The sequence below is a fragment of the Oryctolagus cuniculus genome, chromosome 8 (genome assembly GCF_051225735.1).
Source record: "Oryctolagus cuniculus isolate XC-2025 breed Fujian yellow rabbit chromosome 8, ASM5122573v1, whole genome shotgun sequence".
Lineage (NCBI taxonomy): Eukaryota > Metazoa > Chordata > Mammalia > Lagomorpha > Leporidae > Oryctolagus > Oryctolagus cuniculus.
Window position 1 is genome coordinate 92,126,365 of NC_142874.1, and position 25,283 is coordinate 92,151,647.

General features: G+C 42.6%; 1 protein-coding gene and 1 pseudogene across 2 annotated transcripts in view; both read left to right on the top strand.

Annotated features, from left to right (window-relative positions):
- MANBA (mannosidase beta) overlaps positions 1 to 25,283 on the top strand; it is a 131,412-nt gene that overhangs the window by 97,786 nt on the left and 8,343 nt on the right. Inside the window, exon 14 of the mRNA XM_051819549.3 lies at positions 24,599 to 24,743. Within this exon, the coding sequence (XP_051675509.3) occupies positions 24,599 to 24,743 (145 nt within the window). The remainder of the gene's footprint in view (positions 1 to 24,598; positions 24,744 to 25,283) is intronic.
- LOC149125090 (amidophosphoribosyltransferase pseudogene) lies at positions 15,263 to 19,122 on the top strand (annotated as a pseudogene). Its single transcript, XR_016212377.1, has one exon. The product of XR_016212377.1 is annotated as an amidophosphoribosyltransferase pseudogene (transcript).

Genomic DNA, 25,283 nt, shown 5'->3' on the forward strand with positions numbered 1-25,283 from the left:
TCCTGTTATGATCAATTATGAACTGAAACTGATCACTTTGCCTAGTGAGATGGCATTGGTACGTGCTACCTTGATGGGATTGAATTGGAATCCCCTGGCACGTTTCTAGCTCTGTCATTAAGGGTAAGTCCAAGTGAGCATGTGCCGAAGTGTACATGTCCTCCCTCTCTTAATCCCACTCTTATATTTAACAGGGATCACTTTTCAGTTAAATTTAAACGCCTAAGAATAATTGTGTGTTAATTAAATAATTCAACCAATGGTATTAAGTAGAACAAAAAAATACTAAAAGGGATAAAGTATTAAGTTGTTCCTCGACAGTCAGGACCAGGGCTGATCAAGTCATTGTTTCTCATAGTGTCGATTTGACTTCAACTGGTTTCCTTTTTGGTGCTCGATTAGTTGTCACTGATCAGGAGAACATATGATATTTGACCCTTTGGGATGGGCTTATTTCTTATTTCACTCAGCATGATATTTTCCAGATTCCTCCATTTTGTTACAAATGACTGGATTTCATTTTTTTTTTACTGCTGTATAGTATTCTATAGAGTACATATCCCAGAATTTTTTCTGTTGGTGGGCCTTTAGGTTGATTCCAGGACTTAGCTATTGTGAATTGAGCTGCAATAAACACTGAGGTGCAGACAGCTCTTTTATTTGCCAATTTAATTTCCTTTGGGTAAATTTCAAGGAGTGGGATGGCTGGGTCATGTGGTAGGGCTATATTCAGGCTATTTATTTATTTTTAAAGCCAGAGTTACAGAGAGAGGTCTTCATCTGCTGGTTCACTCCCAAGATGTCTGCAATGGCCAGCGCTGGGCCAGGCTGAAGCCATGAACCAGGAGCTTCATCTGGGTCTCCCACATGGGTGGCAGGGGTCCAGGTCCTTGGGCCATCTCCAAGTGCTTTCCCAGGAGCATTAGCAGGGAGCTGGATCAGACGTGAAGCAACAGGGACACTAACCTGGAAGACAGCCTTGATGGATCAGGTCTTGGGTTCCTGCCATGCAAGTGGAAGACCTGGACTGTATTCCTGGCTCCTGGTTCTGTCTCTGGCCCAGCCATGGCTGTAGTAGGCATTTGAAGAGTTAACCAGCAGGTGGAAATTTCCCTGTCTGTCTCTGTCTCTCAAATAAGTAAAAAAAATAGTAATTTTTAAATGAACAGAAATATTGAATAAGCACTTCAGAAAACAAATGGACTTATGGTCAATAAATATGTGAAAATATTCTCAAGATGCAGTTAAAGCCATACCAAGATATCCCTACATATCCAGCAGATTAGCTGAAATGATTTATTGACAATACAAATTGTTGGTGAGGAGGGAGAACCTTTTAGATGTTGTTAGTAGAAGTATAAATTTAACAACTTTGGAAAAATTTATGGCGGTTTCTACCTAACCTAAATATTTACTTCCTTTTAAAAAAATTTGTTTAAGGAATACAGCTTCATGCATTTAATATATACAAATTTGGGAACATGGTTATTCTTCCTTCACTCCCTCCCTACCACACATACTCTCACCTCTCTTCCTCCTCCCTCTTCCTTTCCCAATCTTATTTTTTTAGAGATCAGTTTTCAGTTAATTTTATACTCATAAGATTAACCCTACACTATGTAGAGAGTTCACCAAATAGTATGAAAAAAAAAGAGAAAGAGAACAAACACACACACACACAATTGTTCCTCGACAGTCAGGGCAAGGGCTGTTCAAAATCATAGGATCTCAAGGTGTCAGTTTTGCTGCTATATATTACCTTTTAAGTACTCCATTAGTTACCACAGAGCAGAGAGACCATATGATATTTGTCTTTTTTTGACTATTTCACTAAGAATAATGGTTTCCTGTTGCATCCATTTTGTTGTAAATGACAGGATTTCATTTCTTTTTTTTGTTTACACTGCTGTTGTAGTATTCCATAGTATATATATACACCATAATTTCTTTATCCAGTTTTCAGTTGATGGACATCCATATCTTAGCTAATGTAAATTGAGCTGAGATGAATATAGGTGTACAGGTCACTGTTTCATATGCTGATTTCATTTCCTTTGGACAAATTCCCAGGAGTGGGATGGCTGGGTCATATGATAGATCTATATTCAGATTTCTGAAATGTCTGCGTACTGTCTTCCATAGTGGCTGTACCAATTTACATCCCCACCAACAGTAGATTAGGGTACCTTTTTCCCCACATCTTTACCAGCATTTGTTGTTTGTTGATTTCTGTATGAGAGACATTCTAATAGGGGTGAGGTAAAACTTCATTATGGTTTTGATTTGCACTTCCCTAATGGCTAGCGATCCTGAACGTTTTTTCATGTGTCTATTGACCATTTGAATTTTCTCTCTTGAAAAACATCTGTTCAGGTCCTTTGCCCATTTCTTGGCTAGGTTTTGTTTTTTATTTATTTTTTTTTTTGTGGTCGTTGAGTTTCTGGAGCTCTTCATAGATTCTGGAAGTTAATCCTCTGTAAGTTGCATAGTTTGCAAATATTTTCTCCCATTCTGTTGGTTACTTCTTCACATTGTGGAGTGTTTCTTTTGCAGTGCAGAAGCTTCTCAGTTTGATGTAATCCCACTTGTTAATTTTGGCTTTGATTGCCTGTGCTTCAGGGATCTTTTCCAAGAAATTTTCCCTTGTGCCAGTGTCTTGTAGGGTTTCCCCAGTGTTCTCTAGTAATTTGATGATATCACATTCTAGAATGAGGTCTCTGATCCATTTTGAATGGATTTTTGTGTAAGGCGTAAAGGGTCTTGTTTCATACTTCTGCATGCAGAGGTCCAGTTTTCCCAGCATCATTTGTTGAATAGATTGTCTTGGCTCAAGGGGTTGCTTTTTGCTCTTTGTCAAAGATAAGTTGTTTATAGATGCATGGACTAATTTCTGGAGGTCCTATTCTGCTCCATTGCTCTACACATCTGTTTTTGTGCCAGTACCAGGCTGTTTTTTTGGACAGGCAGAGTGGATAATGAGAGAGGGAGAGAGAGAGAGAGAGAGAGAAAGAAAGGTCTTCCTTTTCCGTTGGTTCACCCCTCAATGGCTGCTGCGGCTGGCATACTGCACTGATCTGAAGCCAGGAGCCAGGTGCTTTTCCTGGTCTCCCATGCTGGTGCAGGGCCCAAGGACTTTGGCCATCCTCCACTACACTCCCGGGCCACAGCAGAGAGCTGGACTGGAAGAGGAGCAACCGGGACAGAATCCGGTGCCCCGACCAGGACTAGAACCCAGTGTGCCGGTGCCACAGGCGGAGGATTAGCCTATTGAGCTGCAGCACCAACCAGGCTGTTTTGATTATAACTGCCCTGTAGTATGTCTTGAGGTCTGGTATTGTGATGCCTCCAGCTTTGTTTTTATTGTTTAAGATTGCATTAGCTATTTGAGTATTTTTGTGTCTGTGTTCATCAGGGAGATTGGTCTGTAGTTCTTTTCCTCTGTTGTATCTTTTTCAGGTTTAGGAATTAAGGCGATGCTAGCTTCATAGAAAGAGTTTGGGAGGATTCCCTTCCTTTTGATTATTTTGAATAGCTTGAGAAGAATTGGAGTTAGTTATTCTTTAAATGTTTGATAGAATTCAGCAGTGAAGCTGTCAGGACCTGGCTCTTCTTTGTTGGAAAGGTCTTTATTACTGATTCAATCTCCATCTTTGCTATTGGAATGTTTAGGTGTTCTATGTCTCCATGACTCAATTTTGGTAGATTGTATATGTCCAGGAATCTATCCATTTATTTAGGTTTCCTGATTTGTTGGCATACAGCTTTGTGTAGTAATTACTATTGATTGTTTTTATTTTTGTGGTGTGTGTTGTTACATTTACTTTTTCATCTCTGATTTTAGTGATTAGAATCTTCTCCCTCTTTTGGTTAATTGGGCCAATGATGTATCAATTCTATTTTTTTTTTCAAAAGAACAGCTCTTTATTTCATTGATCTTTTGTATTTTTTTTTCTTTTTGGTTTTAGTTTTGTTTATTTCTTCCTTAATTTTTTTTTTTTTGACAGGCAGAGTGGACAGTGAGAGAGAGAGACAGAGAGAAAGGTCTTCCTTTTGCCGTTGGTTCACCTTCCAATGGCCGCCGCGGCTGGCGCGCTGCGACCGGCGCACCGCGCTGATCCGATGGCAGGAGCCAGGAGCCAGGTGCTTTTCCTGGTCTCCCATGGGGTGCAGGGCCCAAGCACTTGGGCCATCCTCCACTGCACTCCCTGGCCACAGCAGAGAGCTGGCCTGGAAGAGGGGCAACCGGGACAGAATCCGGCGCCCCGACCGGGACTAGAACCCGGTGTGCCGGCGCCGCTAGGCGGAGGATTAGCCTAGTGAGCCACGGCGCCGGCCAATTTCTTCCTTAATTTTAATTATTTCCACCCTACTAATTTGGGGTTTGGTTTGTTCTTTTTCTAGGTCCTTGAGATGTGTTGATAGCTCATTTATTTGGTGACTTTCCAGTTTCTTGATATAGGCACTAATTGCTATAAACTTCCCTCTTAACACGATTGCTGTATCCTATAAGTTTTGATATGATGTATTGTCTTCTTCATTTCCAGAATTTTTTGATTTCTCTCTTTTATTTTATTTAATTTAATGAACATAAATTTCCAAGTACAGCTTATGGATTACAATAGCTCCCCCCCCCCATAACTTCCCTGATTTCTCTTTTGATTTCTTCTGTGACCCACTGTTCATTTAGGAGCATGTTGTTCAGTCTCCGTGTGTTTGTATATTTTTTTTTTAGATTTTATTTATTTTATTTGAGAGTTAGAGTTACAGATAGTGAGAGGGAGAGACAGAGAGAAAGGTCTTCCTTCCATTGGTTCACTCCCCAAATGGCTGCAATGGTTGGGGCTGCGCCAATCTAAAGCCAGAAGCCAGGTGCTTCTTCCTGGTCTCCTATGAGAGTGCAGGGCCTTGGGCCATCTTCTACTGCTTTCCCAGACCATAGCAGAGAGCTGGATTGGAAGTGGAGCAGCCAGTACTAGAACCAGTGCCCATATGGGATACCGGAACCATAGGCGAAGGATTAACATACTGTGCCATGGTGCCAGACCCTTGCATATATTCTTGAGATTCTTGAGTTGTTGGTTTTGAGCTTCAGGCCATTGTGATCAGAGAAGGTGCATGGTATGATTTTGATTTTTTTTGAATTTGCTGAGACTGACTTTATGGCATAATATATGGTCTATTCTAGGGAAGGTTCCATGCACTGTAGAGAAGAATGTGTATTCTGCCACTGTTTGGTGAAAAGTTCTGTAGATATCAGTTAGGTTCATTTGGTCCTTAGTGTTGATTAGCTCTGCTGTTTCTTTGTTGATTTTCTGGCTGGTGGATCTATCCATTGATGAAAGTGGGATGTTGAAGTCTTCCATTGCTATTGTATTGGAGTCTATGTGTCCCTTTAGATCCATTAACAGTTCTTTTAAATAGGCAGGTGCCCTGTAATTGGGTGCATATACATTTACTATAGTCACATCTTCCTGTTGTATTGATCCCTTATTCATTACTAGTGTCCTTCTTTGTCTCTTTTACCAGTTTTTGTGTTAGTCTATTTTGTCTGATATTAGGATGGCTACACAAGCTTTTTTGTTTGTTTGTTTGTTTGTTTGTTTCTGTTGGCATGGAATACCTTTTTCCATCCTTTCACTTTCAGTCTGTGTATATCTTTGTTGGCAAGATATGTTTCTTATAGGCAGCAAATAGATGGGTCTTGTTTTTTAGTCCATCGGCCAGTTTGTATCTTTTAACTGGAGATTTGAGGCCATTTACATTCAGGGTAACTATTGATAAGTAACTACTTGGTCCTGCCATGTTTCTGTGAATATTCCTGTCATCTACTTTGGATTTCCTTTATATTTTTACTGGGAGACATTCTTTCGTGATGTTGGCTTGCTCTCTGTGTTTCTGTGTATAACACATTTTTTAGCATTTTTTGTAAGGCTGGATGAATGGTGACAAATTCTTTCAATTTCTGTTTGTTATGGAAGGTCTTTTTTCACCTCCATTCATAAATGAGAGCTTTGCAGAGTACAATATTCTGGGTTGACATTTTTCTTTTTTTTAAATTAAGATTTGGATTATATCATGCCATTGTCTTCTAGCCTGTAGGGTTTCTGATGAGAAGTCAGCTGTGAGTCTAATTGGAGGTATTCTGAAAGTAGTCTCACGTTTCTCTCATGCAAATTTTAGAAACTTTTCTTTATGCTTTACTGTGGACAGTTTCACTACAAAGTATCATGGTTAAAATCTTTTCTGGTCATGTCTATTAGGAGTTCTGTGTGCTTCCTGTACTTGGATGTCCCTTTCTTTCTCCAAATTAGTGAAGTTTTCTGTAATTATTTCACTAAACAGGCCTTATAGAAACTTCTCTTTTTCCACACCTTCAGGCACTCTTAAGACCTATGTGTTGGCTCATTTGATAATATCCCATAGATCTCCAGTACTGTTTTTAAGGTTTCTAATTCTTCTTCTTCATTTTTTTTTGGTCTGATGTAAAATTTCCAAATATTTCTCTTCTAGTCAAATTTTCTTTCTTTTGCCTCACTAACTCTGTTTTTAAGGCTTTCTACAGCATTTTTTATTTGATCTATTGAATTCTTCATTTCTTTTTTTTTTTTATTTGACAGGTAGAGTTATAGACAGAGAGAGACAGAGAGAAAGGTCTTCCTTCCATTGGTTCACTCCCAAAATGGCCGCTACAGCTGGCGCTGCACCGATCCACAGCCAGGAGTCAGGAGTTTATTCCTGGTCTCCCATGTGGGTGCAGGGGCCCAAGCACTTGGGCCATCCTCTACTGCCCTCCCAGGCCACAGCAGAGAGCTGGACTGGAAGAGGAGCAACTGGGACTAGAACCCAGTGCCCATATGGGATGCTGGCGCTGCAGGTGGAGGATTAGCCAAGTGAACCATGGCACCGGCCCCAGAATTCTGCATTTCTAATGTTTCATTTTGATTTCACTTTAGAATCTTAATTTCATGGGAAAAATTTTCATTCGTATCATATATGGTTTTCTTTGGTTTGTGGATTTGCTTCTGATTGCTTTTGAGTAATCCTGTGATTAATTTTTTGAATTTCATTTCTGGCATCTCCTCAATCTCTCCATCTTCACATTTTAATATTGAAATGTTGTGTTCCTTTGAGGGGGAGGGTCATAGTGCCTTCCTTATTCTTGTTTCTTGAATTTCTTTATTTTTTATAGGCATTTGTAGAATTTTTTTTTCCTTTGATGGATTTTTCTATTTGAGCTATTCCTCTGTGGCTTAGTGGAATGTCTACACTTTCAGAGAATACCGAGACGTGTATGGTAGATGTGGCCAGGGAGCTCTGGCCAGTGCTCCAGCATGGAATGAGTATCCAGGATAACACCCAAGTTGAGCATAGTAGTTCTCCTCTGGTTAACAGGATGGAGAAGAAAGATCACCTCTGTTGGTGTGACCATCCCTTCTCTTCCAACCTGTGGAATGCCCAGGTGTTAGTCCCTGACCGTTCAATACTTACCTACACCACTGTATGAACTGCACGTATGATCTGTGCATTGTTTCTTGTGAGCATGGTTCTCTCTGCTATGAGCTGCTCTAGGCAACCGAGCAGCTCTGAGAGTATGCAGCGGCACTCTGTGATTGCCCAGCACCCAGCTACACCCTGCCTCCTCTCACAGTCCCAGTGTTTTCTCAGTTTCAGCACCCAGGGCTCTCAGGGCCAAGGAGTGCCCGTGAGGTCATTCTGCTCTGCTAGCCCGTCCTGTCTGCAGGGAGACTGAAATGTTCCCAGAGCCACTGTCCATGTGTTCCAGCCCACTGGATCTATCCAGCCCTCCCAACCAGATTCAAAGTCTGTGGGGAATGTGGATTTTTCTCTGGTAAGATCTCTGGATCACAGGTCTGCTCCTTACCCACAGGCCACAGCCCAGCTTGCTTCAGAATTGTGCTAGGTGCATAAGAGAGTACTGCAGGTGTCACTTCCCTTTTGTAGGGATGGCTTCTCCTCCCCTCCCATTGCCACATGGATGCAGCTGGTGCAGGGGAGACTGTCCCCATCAGTTGTTCCTGAATTGCTGTGGTTGTGCCTGCTGACTGGGTGGAAGGTGACCCCAAATGTTGCTGGGTGCATGCACAAAAGCTGGAGCAGTTGCTACCTGCTTATGTCCAAAAATGGTGCCAGCCCTCCCATCACTGGCTGCAGGTCGCTGTTGTAGCGGGGAGAAGGGGGAGAGAGATAGATGCACTGCTTTCTTTTCACCACTTTTCTGGATGAGTATCCATCCTGCTGCCCTGAGGGATCTGGCCCAGACCCAAAAACTGTGCAGTTCACTAAGCTCTCCCTGTATCAACAGTTGCACAGCCCATGCAGTCCAGTCTCACCTGGTTTGCCAGGGCAGGTGCTTTTTCCCCCAGATCCAAGCTGCTAATTCTTCGTTTTTTTTTTTTTTTTTTTTTGTTTTGTTTTGTTTTGTTTTGTTTTGTTGCTGCTTTCTCCTTGTCTGCAATGTCCACACTTGTCTGGGCTATTTCTACTGCTTTCGCAGTTCCCCTGCAGTTTGGCCCTGAGAGTATACTTTCTCCACTTTTTTCTATATTAATTTTGCTTAGCCTAGATCAGAACACCCTGTTGATATTCTGTCATCTTGGAACTCCCTGCTTCCCTTTTGAATGAGCATTTCTATTGCTACCTATGAAGCTAAGAAAAGCAAGTGCGTGTGCACACCAACACACATCTAAATTAATGGTTAGGGGCTGGCACTGTGACGTAGTGGGTAAAGCCACTGCCTGGAGTGCGGGCATCCCATATGGGTGCTGGTTCGAGTCCCAGCCGCTCCGCTTCCAATCCAACTCTCTTCTATGGCCTGGGAAAGCAGTGGAAGATGTCCCAAGACCTTGGGCCCCTGCACCTGCGTGGGAGACCCTGAAGAAGCTCCTGGCTTCAGATTGGCACAGTTCTGGCCATTGTGGCCATCTGGGGACTGAACCAGTGGATGGAAGACCTCTCTCTCTGCGTCTCCTTCTCTGTGTAACTCTGACTTTAAAATAAATAAATCTTTAAAATAAAATAATGGTCATAGCACGTTATTCATAATTACCCTGAACTAGAAACAACCCAAATGCTCCACCCACAGTTTTGTTATTTGGAAGGCAGAGATATGCAGAGAGAAGGGAGAAGGAGAGATGAAGAGAGAGATCTTCCATCCATCTTCCCTCTAGAGTTCTCTTCCTAAATGGCCACAATGATCAGGGTTGGGCCAGGCCAGAGCCAGGAGCTTCATCTCCATCTCCTACATTGGTACAAGAGTCCAAGTATTTGGGCCGTCTTCTGCTTTCCCAGGCATATCAGCAGGGAGCTAGTTTGGAAGTGGGGCAGCAAAGACTCAAACTGATGCCCACATGGTATGCTGGTGCTGCAGGCTTAACCTGCTAAATGTCCTTTAGTAGGAGAATTTATAAACAAATCGTGGTATAATCATACAGTGGGATACTCCACAACAGTCAAAAAAAAAAAAAAAGGCAATGATATAAACTTGATTTAGTGTCAGAGACTTATGTTGAGTAAAACAAACCAGTCAGAAAAGGGTACATACTGTATTGATCCCTTTTATATTAAAATTTAAATAAAGCAAGACTAATCATGGTGACAGGAAGCAAATTGTTGTTAACCACTGTTATGGAAGAGGGTGGTGAGTAATAATTCAGAAGGAATACAAAAAAACTTTGTTTCTTTATCTGTGGTTACATAAGTATATGCTTATGTCAAAAGGTACATGTTACACTATGCACCTTCCTGGAAGCATTTTCAAAGCACTTTTATTGAGATATAGTTGATATACCATAAAATTTTAAGTGTACAATTAAGTGATTAATATATTTATAAAGTTGTACAGTCACCATGATCTAATTTTATTTATTCATGTATTTGATAGGCAGAGAAAAAGAGAGAGATAGACAAGCCAGGAGAGATCTGTGCTCTGGTTCACTCTTCAAATGCCGGAAACAGCCAAGATTGGGCCAAACCCAAGAGGAGCTGTGAACTCAGTCCAGGTCTCCCATGTGTGGCAGAGACCCGGCTACTTGAGCCGTCTACTGCCCTTCGGGGTGGGCATTCGCTGGAAGCTGGAATTGAGAGCAGAGCAGGGACTTGAGTCAAGGCACCCTGATAGCGGAGGTGGGCATCCCAAATGATGTCTTAATGGCTCCACCAACTACCAGCCCTGATGACCCAATTCTAGAATATTTCTGCTGTCATTCAAATACCCTCATGCCCATTCCCAGCACCCCCCCTTTCCTGCTGCCAGCTCCAGAGAAATAAATCTGCTTCTAGCTCTATAGATTTCATTTTTCTCAGCATTTCATATAAGTGGACTCATACAATATGATCCTTTGCATCTGGCTTCTCATCAAGCATAATGCTTTTGAAGCTTAACCATATGTTGTTATGTTATGTTGTGCTTCATTATTTTTTCTGGCCAGATAGTATTCTGTTGTAAAGATACACACATTTTATCTGTTTGCCACTTGATGGACATTTGGATTGTTTCCATCTTTTATTGTTATGGATAATACAGTTATGAATATTACTATGCAAATACTTGTATAAAATATTCTAATTTTGAAAAGATTTTATTTATTTGAAAGGCAGAGTTACAGAAAGAGAAAAAAACAGAGCTCTTGCATCCACTGGTTCACTCCTCAAATGACCACAATTGCTGGGGCAGGGTCAGGCTGAAGTCAGGATCCCGGAGATTTCTTCCAGGTCTCTCAGGGGCCCATACACTTGGGCCATCTTCCACTGCTTTACCAGGCACACCAGTAGAGAACTGGATTGGAAGTGGAGCAGCCATATCTCAAACCAGCAGCCAGATGGTATGCCGGCATTGCAGGCAGTAGCTTAACCCACTTCTCTACAATGACTGCCCCTCTAATTTTTTTGAGACGGGTAGAAGTGTATGAGTGAAATTGTTTAGTTATATGGCATGTTTATATTTGATTTTAAAATAAACTATCATTAAATTGTGGATATTATTTTCCTATTAATGCTTCCATTTAACTTTTCCTATTTACCTATTTTATTTCATAAATCTGTGACTCCATACACATTTAGCTTATAGTGGAGCCACTGCTTACTTACCTGATGTTGTCATACTTTGTTTCAGGTTCTTGCAGAGAAGATAAAAGCCTAATCCTAATCAGATGGATTAATCTGAAGTAAATCATAAGCTTTGGTTAAACATGATCACATGTTTAGTTTTCTTTATTTTACTTAGACAGACAGACAAAGAGAGATCTTCTATTTACTGGTTCACTCCCCACGTGGCTGCAACAGTCAGTGCTGAGCCAGGCTAAAGCCAGGAGCTAGGAGCTTCACCTGAGTCTCCCACATGGGTGGTAGGGGCCCAAGCACTTGGATCACCTTCCACTGCTTCTTCCTGGTGCATTTGTGGATTGGAAGTGGAACAGCTGGGACATGAACCGGTGCCCAAATGGGATAACAGCTTTGCAGATGGCAGCTTTACCCGCTATACCACAGGGCCAGCCCCACATGAAGTTTTCTCCTTAGCATCTAAAAACACCATTTTTTGTCCACACACAAGCTTACTATAATCAGTTTTCTCCCATATGAAAACACAACTTCCTGTGTAGAAGTTGGGTCAGAAAACTGCAGAAGGTGATAGAATAAGTAAGAGAATTTTCAGATCAACCATACTCTTGTAAGTCAGGGGAGTTGTGGCAGTATGATGTGTAACCCATGAACATCAACACAACATTGTAGGGATGTGTAATGTTTACACATGCTCTTTTAAAAGTGTTGCAGTTCATCTTTTAATCATTCCATAACCAATGCTCTGTTAGAGTGTTTTGCTATGTAACATAGGCTGCACCTTATTCGTGTTTGTCAGAGCACAGGAGAACCTTTTTGGCCATTGTATTTCATGCTGGCTTTCCTTTTCCCAGCTGCTCATTTGATTACTGTCACTTTATTCTTTTTCCTCAAAACCACACTGAAAGAACTGATAGAAATGATTGTTCTTTTCTGAACTCATTGGCTTTCAAGGGGCATCATCAGGAGTTGGGCATACAATGGAATTGTTTGTGGCCTGTTTTTTATTGGTGATGGGCTTGTGGCTTGTCTGGCAGCTGAACCTTGCGTTCTGTCAGGCTTTGGCTCAGAATTGAACTTGCCCTTGTGCAGTGTGTGTGTTCTACTGTGATACATTCTAATGCACTCAGAATAATGACATGTTTTCTTTTTAGTGTTAGATTTTCTTGATGACTGAAATACAGACAGGAAATGTTAGAGTGAAAAAGTTTTTCCTCCTTTGTTACTTTGATATTAGAACAGTCACCTTTAATCTGAGTATTACAAGTAAAACCCATCTCTGGTATTCTCTCTCTCTCTCTCTCTCTCTCTCTCTCTCTCTCTTTTAAAGATTCATTTATTTATTTGAAAGAGTTACACAGAGAGAGGAGAGGCAGAGAGAAAGAGAGAGAGGTCCTCCATCCGATGGTTCACTCTCCTGTTGGCCACAATGGTTGGAGCTGCGCCGATCCGAAGCCAGGAGCCAGGACCTTGCAGCTTTTTCCAGGTCTCCCACGCAGGTGCAGGTGCAGGGGCCCAAGGACTTGGGCCATCCTCCACTGCTTTCCCAGGCCATAGAAGAGAGTTGGATCAGAAGTGGAGCAACTGGGTTTTGAACTGACACCCATATGGGATGCCCGCTCCACAGGCAGTGGCCTAACCCACTATGCCACAGTGCTGGTCCCTGTTTTTTTTTTCTTATAGTCTCTTATATTGTTCAGAATAACAGTTGCATCTCTTTTTTAGACTTTTTCATAAGTAAGTGATTTTTGCAACTGTCTGCAAAGTCTTGGTGTTTCCTGTCTTCTCTTTGTCTTAAAGTCTTGAAGTCACCCCTCTATGCTCTTGCCTCTTCAGGTCTCCTCATATTCCAAGATAGTCTTGCCTTACCTTTCATTCTCCTGCCTTCTCAGTTATCTTGTATCCCACACAGAGACACACTCTGCTGAGCTTTAGACCACTCCCCACTCTGCAGACTGATTAAACTCTTACAGTGACTTCCTCCCCCAGCCTGGCCTCTTAGCCACCGAGAGAGGAAGCTGAGCTGACAGTCCTCACCAGCCCCTCAGCTGATAGCCCCCTCTGGTACCTTTATTTACTCTTCACATAAAAGGGCTCTTCTAAAAGTTCATGAAATATTTATTGTGAAAAAATTATCATGTAGGTTTCAAATTTTTTTGCACAAGATAAATTTATCATTTATTTCCCTTTTCCATAGACTTTTTTGAAATATCTCACTAAAGATTTCCCAGGGTATGTCCTTGAGAAACTCATATTCTTTTTAAAAATTTTTTATTTTAATTTTTAAACTTTTTATAAAAGCGAAATTCAGATTCTTTAGGCCCACTTTACGTCTCTATGCTGCAAGTCAATCACAGGAGGAAGGGCAGGCTGCTGTGGGCCCACGTGCTACAGCCGCTGTTCGGTACACAGCACCGCGACACGAGGGATGACCCAGACCATACTGAGACTTAAGATGGGGCTGGGTGAGCAAAGGAGGGATTATTAACATAGGGTGTTCTATAGTAGAGGGCTTTCAGGCAGCATGCAATTTAATAATCAAGGAATCAGCATTTTCAGGTGCCTATTAAATGCCTGGTCTTGGTCCGTGAGTTCCTTTGTATACCTTCTTATCTAACACTAAAAACATCTCCAGACACTCATTCTGCTGCTTCCATTTTCTACGTAAGGAAAACAGAGGCTCAGAAAGCTTAAGGATTTTTTCCAAGGGCTCAGGACAATTAATAGAGCAGAGTTTCTGCTTTTTGAATGGCAAGTAATATTATATCCCTTCACAGTTGAGATCAGGAAAGTTTTATAATTACTGAGGTATTTGGTTAAATTAAAACACTAGTTTTCAGCAATGATATAAAACATATCAGAAATTTTGTATATTAAATAAGGAACTTATTGGAACATGAGAAAAAATAACAAAACAAAAGTTAGTTTTCTGAAAAAAAAAATCAACAACATTGGCAGAAACTTTTAACAAGATTGCCCAAGAAGAAAAGATAGATTGAAATTAATAAATCAGGAATAAAAGGGGAAATGTTACTACACAGCTTATGGAAATAAAAAGGATAAGAGAATACTATAAATACTTGTTTAGCAACAAATCAGATGGGTGATTAAATGGATGAATTCCTAGAGAAACAAGCTATGCCTACTGACTCAAAAATTAGAAAATCTGAATAGATCTATAATATCCAAAGAAATTGAATTAGTAAAAAAAAAGCAGTCCCTGCAAAAAGAAGTCTAGAACCAGACGGCTTCATTAGCGAATTCTAAATATTTACATAAGAATTAGTCTGTCACTAACTCTTCCAAAAAATAAGAGAAACATTTCTAGTTCATTCTATGAAGATAATATTACCTTATTACCTAAACCAAATATACCTCAAGAAGAGCAACCTATAGGCAAATATCCCTGAATGCAAAAGGGAAAAAACCTCTAACGAAATAGTAACCGGCCGGCGCCATGGCTCACTAGGCTAATCCTCCACCTTGCGGCGCCGGCACATGGGGTTCTAGTCCCGATCGGGGTGCTGGATTCTGTCCCGGTTGCCCCTCTTCCAGGCCAGCTCTCTGCTGTGGCCAGAGAGTGCAGTGGAGGATGGCCCAAGTGCTTGGGCCCTGTACCCCATGGGACACCAGGAGAAGCACCTGGCTCCTGCCATCGGATCAGTGCGGTGCGCCGGCCGCGGTGGCCATTGGAGGGTGAACCAACGGCAAAGGAAGACCTTTCTCTCTGTCTCTCTCTCTCTCTCACTGTCCACTCTGCCTGTCAAAAAAAAAAAAAAAATAGTAACCATCCAAATCCAGCAGTGTGTAAAGGGATTATATGTCATAACCAACTAGGACTCATCCCATGAACGCAATATTGGTTTAAGTTATGAAAGCCAATCAGTGCAATAAACCATAGTAAAGGAAAAATAACCACATGCTTTTCTCAAAGATGAAGAAAACACATTTGATACCATCCACACCCTTCATGATTTTAAGAGAGGCACTCAGAGTAGAAGGGAACTTGCTCAACTGATAAAGGGGTCTCACAGCTAATAACATACATGATGGGGAAAGAAAGCTGCTCCCCTACCCCCAGGATCAGGAAAAACACAGGATACGTTCTCTTCCCACTTCCGTTCAATATTGTACTGGAGGTTCCAGCCAAGGCATTTAGGCAAGAGAAGGAAATAAAAGATAAATGTAGGCAGCTGGTTGGTGCGCCGACCCGGGCCGCGGCTGCAGCTTCCTCCACGTGCTTTCGGCGGCGACATGGAGCTGGAAGAGTTAGGAATCCGAGAGGAATGTGGCGTGTTCGGGTGCATCGCCTCAGGAGAGTGGCCCACGCAGCTGGATGTGCCGCATGTGATCACGCTGGGACTCGTGGGGCTGCAGCACCGGGGTCAGGAGAGTGCTGGCATTGTGACCAGTGACGGCAGTTCAGTGCCAACGTTCAAAACACACAAGGGAATGGGTCTTGTAAATCACGTCTTCACTGAAGACAATTTGAAGAAATTATATGTTTCAAATCTTGGAATCGGGCACACGAGGTACGCCACTACAGGAAACTCTGAATTGGAAAATTGTCAGCCCTTTGTTGTTGAAACGCTTCATGGGAAAATAGCTGTGGCACATAATGGTGAATTGGTAAATGCTGCTCGGTTAAGGAAAAAGCTTCTGCGCCATGGCATTGGCCTGTCAACAAGTTCTGATAGTGAGATGATCACCCAGTTACTGGCATATACCCCGCCCCTGGAACAAGACGACACCCCAGACTGGGTAGCCAGGATTAAAAACTTGATGAAGGAAGCACCCACGGCATACTCGCTGCTTATCATGCACAGAGATGTGATTTATGCTGTGCGAGACCCTTACGGAAATCGTCCTCTGTGCATCGGCCGCCTTATTCCAGTTTCTGATATTAATGATAAAGAGAAAAAAAACTCAGAAACAGAAGGATGGGTAGTGTCTTCAGAATCTTGTAGCTTTTTATCGATCGGTGCAAGGTACTACCGTGAAGTCTTGCCTGGAGAAATTGTGGAAATATCCAGACATAACATTCGAACTCTTGACATTATACCAAGATCTGAAGGAAACCCAGTGGCTTTTTGTATCTTTGAATATGTGTATTTTGCAAGACCAGATAGTATGTTTGAAAACCAGATGGTCTATACAGTCCGGTACCGTTGTGGTCAGCAGCTGGCAACTGAAGCCCCCGTGGATGCAGATCTGGTCAGCACTGTCCCAGAGTCGGCGACGCCCGCTGCCCTCGGTTACGCAGCTAAGTGCGGACTGCCCTACGTGGAGGTGCTGTGTAAAAACCGGTACGTGGGAAGAACCTTCATTCAACCAAACATGAGGTTAAGACAGCTGGGCGTGGCCAAAAAATTCGGAGTACTGTCGGATAACTTTAAAGGCAAAAGAATTGTTCTTGTAGATGATTCAATTGTGAGAGGCAACACTATCTCACCCATCATCAAATTGCTCAAAGAATCTGGCGCAAAAGAGGTACACATTCGAGTAGCTTCACCACCAATTAGATATCCGTGCTTCATGGGAATAAACATTCCCACAAAAGAAGAGCTTATTGCCAATAAGCCAGAATTTGATAGTCTTGCAGAATATCTTGGAGCCAACAGTGTTGTGTATCTGTCGGTAGAAGGACTGGTTTCATCTGTACGAGAGGAGATAGAATTTAAACAGCAGAAAGTGAAAAAGCACGATGTGATTCAAGAAAACGGGATTGGCCCGGAGAGCTTTGAAAAGAACGGTCACTGCACAGCCTGTCTCACTGGCAAATACCCTGTCGAACTGGAATGGTAGCTCGTCGGGCAGATGCATTGCCGCAACAGACAGCTGGTCAAGAAGTGCCAGCGGCTACACCCTTCCTATTTACCGGTACTCAGTTGGTACAATAGAAGACGCCACATGCTTGCGTACCCGTACAACTTTTGGGGTTTTTTTCTGGAAAGGTTACCAAAGTGTATAATTGAATCTTGCTAATTGCATTTCATACAGCAATGTACAGTGGTTGTTTTTTTTTGTTTTGTTTTTTCTTTTTTTTTTTTTTTTTTTTTTTTGCTATAAGCAGTGGCAGGCCCTTGCAGCTGCTAAGTGGCACGTGCCAGATCCATGTTTTAAAGGGTTTGTAAGATGTTAGACTAAGACAGGAGATAGGAGGCAGATAGGACAGGTGAGTTAAATATAGCAGTTCATGCAAAGTTTGAATGTATCAGACCCCACAGGTGGCTAGCCTCCATAGTTCTGGCTATGGTTAGGAATTTGGCTTCCCTATCTAGCCTTAGACAAAGCTGTATAAAGCAAAAACGAAAATCATCTTTTTGTGCCTCAGTTTCCCCACTTGTGCAGTGGGATATTTTTATTGTTAAATAATTATTGCGACTTTGAATAAGTCCTCCTGGTGATTAGAGCCAACATCGCACCCCTAAATTTGTGATTTTTAACTTTTGAAAGCTAATCGTTACCAGCTCTTTTGAAACTAGTTTGCAGCTAAGGTTTCATGTGGAGGAGGGGAAATACAGTTAGGCATCTATCTTTGGGGTTGCTGTAAAAATCTGCCTATGGAAAAGATTTTCCTACATTCGACCACAAAATATGATTTGTCACACTTAGTGCCCTGATGCTATAAGCCCAGCGAATAACCCAGCACATCTGAAATGAAGACAATGTTTGGATCCCAACAAACCGTTTCTCCTTAGTTTTGCTTAACTATCATGCTTTTTGAATGAAGTACTTAATCACTCATAAGCATATATACATTTTTATATATATATCTATATATATATACAGACGTATACACACATATGTACAATTGCAATTAATGATCAGGAAGAAATATAGTAGGGACCAAGATTTTTTTAAGAATCAAGAAGACAGCTACTTTTTTGACATTTGAATGCCCACATCTAAGCATCCACTTTTTTTTTTTTTTTTTTTGACAGGCAGAGTGGTCAGTGAGAAAGAGAGAGAGAGAGAGAGAGAAAGGTCTTCCTTTGTCATTGGTTCACCCTCCAATGGCCGCCGCGGCCGGCGCACCGCGCTGATCCGATGGCAGGAGCCAGGTGCTTCTCCTGGTCTCCCATGGGGTGCAGGGCCCAAGTACTTGGGCCATCCTCCACGGCAGTCCCGGGCCACAGCAGAGAGCTGGCCTGGAAGAGGGGCAACCGGGACAGAATCTGGCGCCCCTACCGGGACTAGAACCCAGTGTGCCGGCGCCACGAGGTGGAGGATTAGCCTAGTGAGCCACGGCGCCGGCCTAAGCATCCACTTATAATCACTCTTTTCTGCTTGATTAGCATCTAGAGAATTTGATTTTTTAAAATATTTTTCTTATAACATCTGAAATTTAGGTTAAGGTGACTTGCCCATCAACCCTGCTTCTGTAAGATTTTTTAAACATAAAAGTGTTTGTTTCTGTTATGTTACCACAGTCTGACGTATATAGCATTCAGATCTGCTTAGAAGTTTAATATTTATTAGTGGCTGCAGTTGTTGGTCTTCATCTGGCGTATCACCTGGTGTCCTGCAGCAGCGGCTCAGGTGCAGGCAGAGTGGCAGTGCAGAGCCCTGGGACCATGCCGGGGGCGCAGCACCGAGGCGGCGAGCCCCGGGACTCACGTGTGACCTGGCCTTCCTTACCTTTGACTTGTGAAAAACAAGACACTCAGGGAGTACTACACCCAAATCTCTGATCACCCTCATGTTCTTCGTAGTTCATTTCACTGGGATGCTTTCATAAAGGAAGATAATACTGTGACAGTTGGCTGATGCTACAGATTTCATCGTTTTTCTCCAACATGGACTTGGATTTCACAAGTTTCTGACACCTGAACTAAATTACAGGGTTTTGGTTTTTGTTGTTTCTTTTTTTTTTTAACTGATGTAGTTTCAAATGTTGTTTAACTGCTTTAAATTTATATGAAAATTGTAAGCTGCGCAGATGAGACCTGTGTTTTCACAGGACCTATATCGTGAACTGAACTCAGCCTATGTTTTTGTGACCTCTCTGTGATGCCTTGGTCGCAAATATATGTAATAAGTGTATTTGGACACGTATGTGCTTTTTGAAAAACGGTGACTTCTAGTAAGTACTTGTCGGTAAACAGCACACAGACATGTAGGCTCCACTCTTGGTGCCAGCTAGTTAGATCTTACTTCTCTGATCTGGACATTTCAACAAATAGACCATCTCTTATAAACCAGAAAAACCACTTGTTGAAAATGAGGGACAAATAAAGTTGTTAGAAAAAGCAAAAAAAAAAAAAAAAGATAAATGTAGAAAACCCTAATGAATCTCCAAAAGACTATTGGACTAATAAACGAGTTCTGTGAAGTTAAGGTTGTAAGATAAATAAATATACAAGAGGGTCGGCATTGTGTAGCAGGTTAAGTGTCTGCTTGTGATGCCAGCATTCATATGACAACTGGCTGTTCCACTTCTGATCCAGCTCCTTGTTAATCACTTAGGAAAGCAGCAGAAGATGGCCCAAGTTCTTGGGCCCTTGCACCAACATGGGAGAAGCAGTGGAAGATGGACCACGTCCTTGGGCTCTTGCATCCACATGGGAGACCCAGAAGAAGCTCCAGGTCCCTAACTTTAGCCTGGCCCAGCTTGGCCATTATGGCCACTTGGGGAGTGAATTAGCGGCTGGAAGATCTCTCACTCTGTCCATCCTCCTCTGCCTTTCAAATAGAAGAAAAAGATAAATATATGGATATCAGTAGTATTTTCATGCACTAGCAATGAACAGGGCACTATCAAGAAAGTAAAAAGATAATCCACAGAATCAGAGAAAACTTTATAAATCATATATATAAGTGTCTGGTATTCAGGAACACTTATAACTCAATAATGCAAAATATTCTATTTTTAAAAGATTTATTTATTTGAAAGAGTTACACAGAGAGAAGAGAGGCAGAGAGAGAGAGGGGTCTTCCATCCGATGGTTCATTCCCCAGTTGGCCACAGTGGACGGAGCTGTGCCAATCTGAAGCCAGGAGCTTCTTCCAGGTCTCCCTCGCAGGTGCAGGGGCCCAAGGACTTGGACCATCTTCTACTGCCATCCCAGGCCATAGCAGAGAGCTGGATTGGAAGTAGAACAGCTGGGTCTTGAACTGGTGCCCATATGGGATGCCAGCACTTCAGGCCAGGGTGTTAACTCACTGCGCCAGAGCACCAGCCCCAAATGTCATTCTGTTTTTTTAAAATGGTGAAGGCTTTGAACAGACATTTCTTAAAATGGCCACTGAAACAGATAATTGATACCATTAGTTAATAGGGAAGAACAAAGCAAATCAACCTCAAAGAGATGCCATTTGTGCTTGCTAAGATAGCTAGAAAACAAAAAGAAGAAAAATAGTATTTTCAAGGATGTGCAGGAATTAGAAAACTCATATGTTGCTGGTGGGAATGTAAAATGGTTTAGCTGCCATGGAAAACATTTTGTCATTTTCTCAAAAAGGTAGACCCAGAGTTACCATATGAATATTTCTACTCTTAGGTATATAAACAAGAAAACTTAAAGCATATGTTCCGGAAAATTTGTACACAGATGTCTGTTACAGCATTTTTCACAGTAGCCAAAAGGTGGAAATAACCCAGTGTTCATCAGCTGATGAATAAGTAATAAATAGATAAATAAAAAATAGAATGAAGGGCCGGCGCTGTGGCATAGCGGGTAAAGCCGCTGCCTGCAGTGTTGGCGGCATCCCACATGGGCGCCGGTTCAAGTCCCAGCTGCTCCTCTTCTGATCCAGCTCTCTGTTATGGCCTGGGAAAGCAGTGAAAGATGGCCCAAGTCCTTGGGCCCCTGCACCCGGTGTGGGAGACCCGGAAGAGGCTCCTGGCTTCTGGCTTCAGATTGGCCTAGCTCCTGCCGCTGTGGCCAACTGGGTAGTGAACCAGTGGATGGAAGACTCTCTCTCCCCCTCTCTTTCTCCCTCCCTCCCTCCCTTTCTGCCTTTCATATAAATAAATCTTTAAAAATTTTTAAAAAGATGTTAAAAAATAGAATAAAGCGGTGTTCAGAAATAAAAAGGAATGGAGCCCTGATACATGCTGCAGCATGGATGGACCTGGAAGAATGCTAGGGGAGGGAAACCAGTTACAACTGCAATGTGTTGAATCTAATTATGGCCCTAGCTGTTTTGGCATAGAAATAGATGTTTCTTCTTCTTAGGACTATGATGGTACTTCAAAAATTTTCTGGAAAATTTGAAAATATGAGTTTTCCATGAACTTTTATTTTTTATTTATTTGAAAGAGTTAGAGAGGTAGAGGCAGAGAGAGAAGTCTTCCATCCACTTGTTCACTCCCCAAATGGCCGCAACAGCTGGAGCTGAGCCAATCTGAAGCCAGAAGTCAGGAGCTTCTTCTGGGTCTTCCACTTGTGTGCAGGGGCCAAGGACTTGGCCCATCCTCTGCTGCTTTCCTAGGCACATTAGCAGGGAGGTGGATTGGAAGTGGAGCAGCTAGGACTCAAACTGGTGCCGGCACTACAGGCTGGGGCTTTAACCTTCTGTACCACAGTGCCTCTCCTTTCATGAACTTTTAGTACTCTCATATTTTTCTGTTATCCTCTTAGTTTTTCAAAAAAATTAAAAAAAGTGGGAGAGAGAGTGCTAACCCTCTGCTAGTTCTCCCTGAAAATATCCTCTGCAAGGGCTGGGTCTGCATCAGGCCAAGGCTGAAGCCAGGAGCAGGGAACCCAGTCCAGGTCTCCCATATGAGTGGCAGGGACCCAGTACTTGAGCCATCACTTGCAACTTCCTGTGGTGGCAATAGCTAGAAGTTGGAATTGGCATGGAGCCAAGACTTGATTTCGGCTACTCTGATATGGGACATGGGCATCAGAACTGGCATCTCAGCTGCTAGAACAAACACCCACCCCATGATTTAGTTTTTGGATCTCATGTTCAGACTATATCCTCTGGTTATGAATCTAAATATTCAGACTATATCCAGTACCACTTGCTTTGTGAGGTATTTACTCTCCTTGGAGCATACTTTCCAGCTGTCACTGCTGTGGTCCCAGCATACTGGTTTCTGAAAGAGAAGGGAATTTCTTTATCTGCCCATGGCTGATAGCATCTCTTGCCTGGAGTGTTTTAACAGCTTACTAAGTGGTCTCCCTACATCCATTCTGGCCCCTTTAGGATCCATTCTTAATTTGTTAATCCAAGTCATCTTCTGGAAATGCAAACCTGGTCATAAAAGTCTTTAGCTTGAAGGCTATTTGTGACTCCCAGTTGCCTGTAAGAAGCATCAAACTCTTTACCGTGTTTCACTTGGCCTCCCACAGCCTTGCTGCTATGTTCCTCAGCCACCTCTCTTTCCTTGCTCCGGGCTGTCTGTTCCGCTTTGGCCTTCCTCCAGTTCTTGGCCAGCCTGAGACTTCTTCTGTAACCACTCTTTGTCCTCTCTGGCTGAGAGGTTCTGCCCTCCCCTTTTTCCATTTCTTCTTTTAGGCCAATCCTCAGTCCTTATTTTTTTTTTTTAATTAAAAAAAATTTTTTTGACAGGCAGAGTGGACAGTGAGAGAGAGAGAGACAGAGAGAAAGGTCTTCCTTTACCGTTGGTTCACCCTCCAATGGCCCCTGCGGCCGGCACGCTGCGGCCGTTGCACCACGCTGATCCGAAGCCGGGAGCCAGGTGCTTCTCCTGGTCTCCCATGCGGGTGCAGGGCCCAAGCACTTGGGCCATCCTCCACTGCACTCCCTGGCCACAGTAGAGAGCTGGTCTGGAAGAGGGGCAACCGGGACAGAATCTGGCACCCTGACCGGGACTAGAACCCAGTGTGCCGGCGCCGCAGGCGGAGGCCAATCTTCAGTCCTTAGTTAGGCATGTTTACCCAACCGCATGAGCTCAAAATGTTGTGCACTTCTTTTTGTTAGTACTTATGGCGTTGAATGTTCCTTCGTGTGATTCTTTGATTAAAGGCCTGTCTTCTGCACAAACCAATAAGCTCCATGAGGGTGGCTGTATCATTTTTGGCTGGGATAGGGGCTTACCATTACCAGCATAATAGCACATGCTGTGGGTACTAACCACATATTTATCCAATGACCATGGTTTCTTCTTGCTTCACCCTGCTAGAATGTTACGGTTTCAACTCAAATATGTCCTAGTTTCACCTATGACTTTCTTATTAGCCAGCCTACCAGTATCTAAAGGTTCTACCTTTATCTGAGCTTTTCCAGTTTTATAGGGAAGCCTCTGAGCTTCATGGCCATTTATACACCGCTTTTCCCTTCCTCTGTGAAAAATCCAGAGGAAAATCTTAGAAAAATCGAAGGCCATCCTGTTTTCTTACTGAAATCCACTGCCCTGGGTCTTCCTTGGTGACCGCTCATGAGCTCCTCCCAAATACAACTTTAAGAGCAGGTGCTATACACTGTGTCAGTAACAGCTGCAATAAACGAGACTGGTGTTTCAATGATGATGACAGTAATTAAGGATCCTGCATGAAGTACTTGAGGCCTCTTAAGTAAGAACTCATTTCACTTGTCTCGTTGTAATTTGCCATCTGTTCCAAGAAATTTTGTATTATCAAAATTCATTATATAAAATTTTTTTGTCTAAAAGCATTAGGGATTGGATAATATCAGATATACTATAACAAAGTTATGTTTCCTGTAGAATGCTACTTAATAGCTATGAATGCATTATCACAATCAACCATTGACAGAACCCAGTGTTTGACACTCTCTCTCTCTCTCTCTCTATATATATATATATATATATGGGGAATTTTCAAAAAAGATAATGGAAAATTAGTTTTATGGAGAAACCATGGATTTCAAAATTTTTCACCAAAATAAACTTATAATTTTAGTTTTTGCAAACTTTTTGATATTGCCTGTGTAGCATTTTCTCTGGAGTGTCCTTCCTTGCCTACACTGTCATTAGCAAAGAACCATTTTTGCCATCCAATTCCTTTGATACCCATTGCTTTTAAAGATTTATTTATTTATTTGAAAGGCAGAGTCACAGCGAGAGATGGAGAGATATAGAGATCTTCACCTACTGGTTCACTTCCCAAATGGCCAGGGATGGGCCAGGTGAAAGCCAGGAGCCTGGAACACCATCCGGGTATCCCACATGGGGTGGCAGGGGTCCAAGCACTTGGAGCCATAGTCTGTTGCTTTACAGGTGCATTCGCAGGGAGCTGGATCAGAGGTGGAGCAGCTGGGACACAAACCAGTGCCCATAGGGGATACCAGCATCACAAGTGGCAGTTTAACTCACTGTACCACGATGCTGGTCCAAGTTACCCATTGCTATAATAAATCAAACACTAATTCTGCAGATAAAGCTGCAGTGAAGACAAGAGCTTCTCTCATGCTAAGGAGCTAATTTTAGGTCTGGTACAATAAGTTATTCCTAATGCCTATCAAATCCCCAAACTTATCTAATTTGCCTTAAAAAACTTACACAGACCTCAAACCTGTAATTTTCCCAGGACTAGACAGCGTATGTCAAACAGTAACACCTGTGTGTGGATGTTTTCTTCTGAATCAGGTGGTACAGGCCCAGTGTGTCAAAACAGAAACTGAATTCTACCTCCGCAGCCGCAGTGAGATAGTGAATGGAGAAGGGCACACCATGGGGGCACTTTATTGGCAGCTGAATGACATCTGGCAGGCTCCATCCTGGGCCTCTCTAGGTAAGTGTGGGAGCATTCTTTGTGTGGGGGAGATAAAGCAGTAGCTGTGGGAAGGTAGACTGAGAACACACAGAGCCTGACAGATCAGATGAACCCAGCAGAACTTCAGCTATTAGAGACTTTTCCTGGGACCTGTCTGTGAACTGCAGCCATCCTGCTCACCTTGAGGCTTTCTGTGAGCCTTAGCAGCAGCCTCATTATGAGCACTTGTGCTGTGCAAAGTGATAGCAGCAGGCTAAGAACAGGAGACATCCCTATATGAAGACCTCTGCCACGTGTCTTGCAATTGTTGCACAAAATTTTGAACTTATTTAAGGGGGCTTTCCAGGGCCAAGAGAGTATGAACTTAAGTATCCCTGCTCTGAGTAGAGGCACTCAACCAAGTAGGATTGGGCCAGTTAAGTGTTAAAATGCCCCTTCCTCTGAGTCTTCCCCCATTTTAAGTCTATAAGACCACCTTATTATTCCTTCTTATCTCTTGGGTCGAAGGTAGTAAAGTCAAAAATTCAAATAGGAAAGGTTACCAGTTGTATGAGCTCG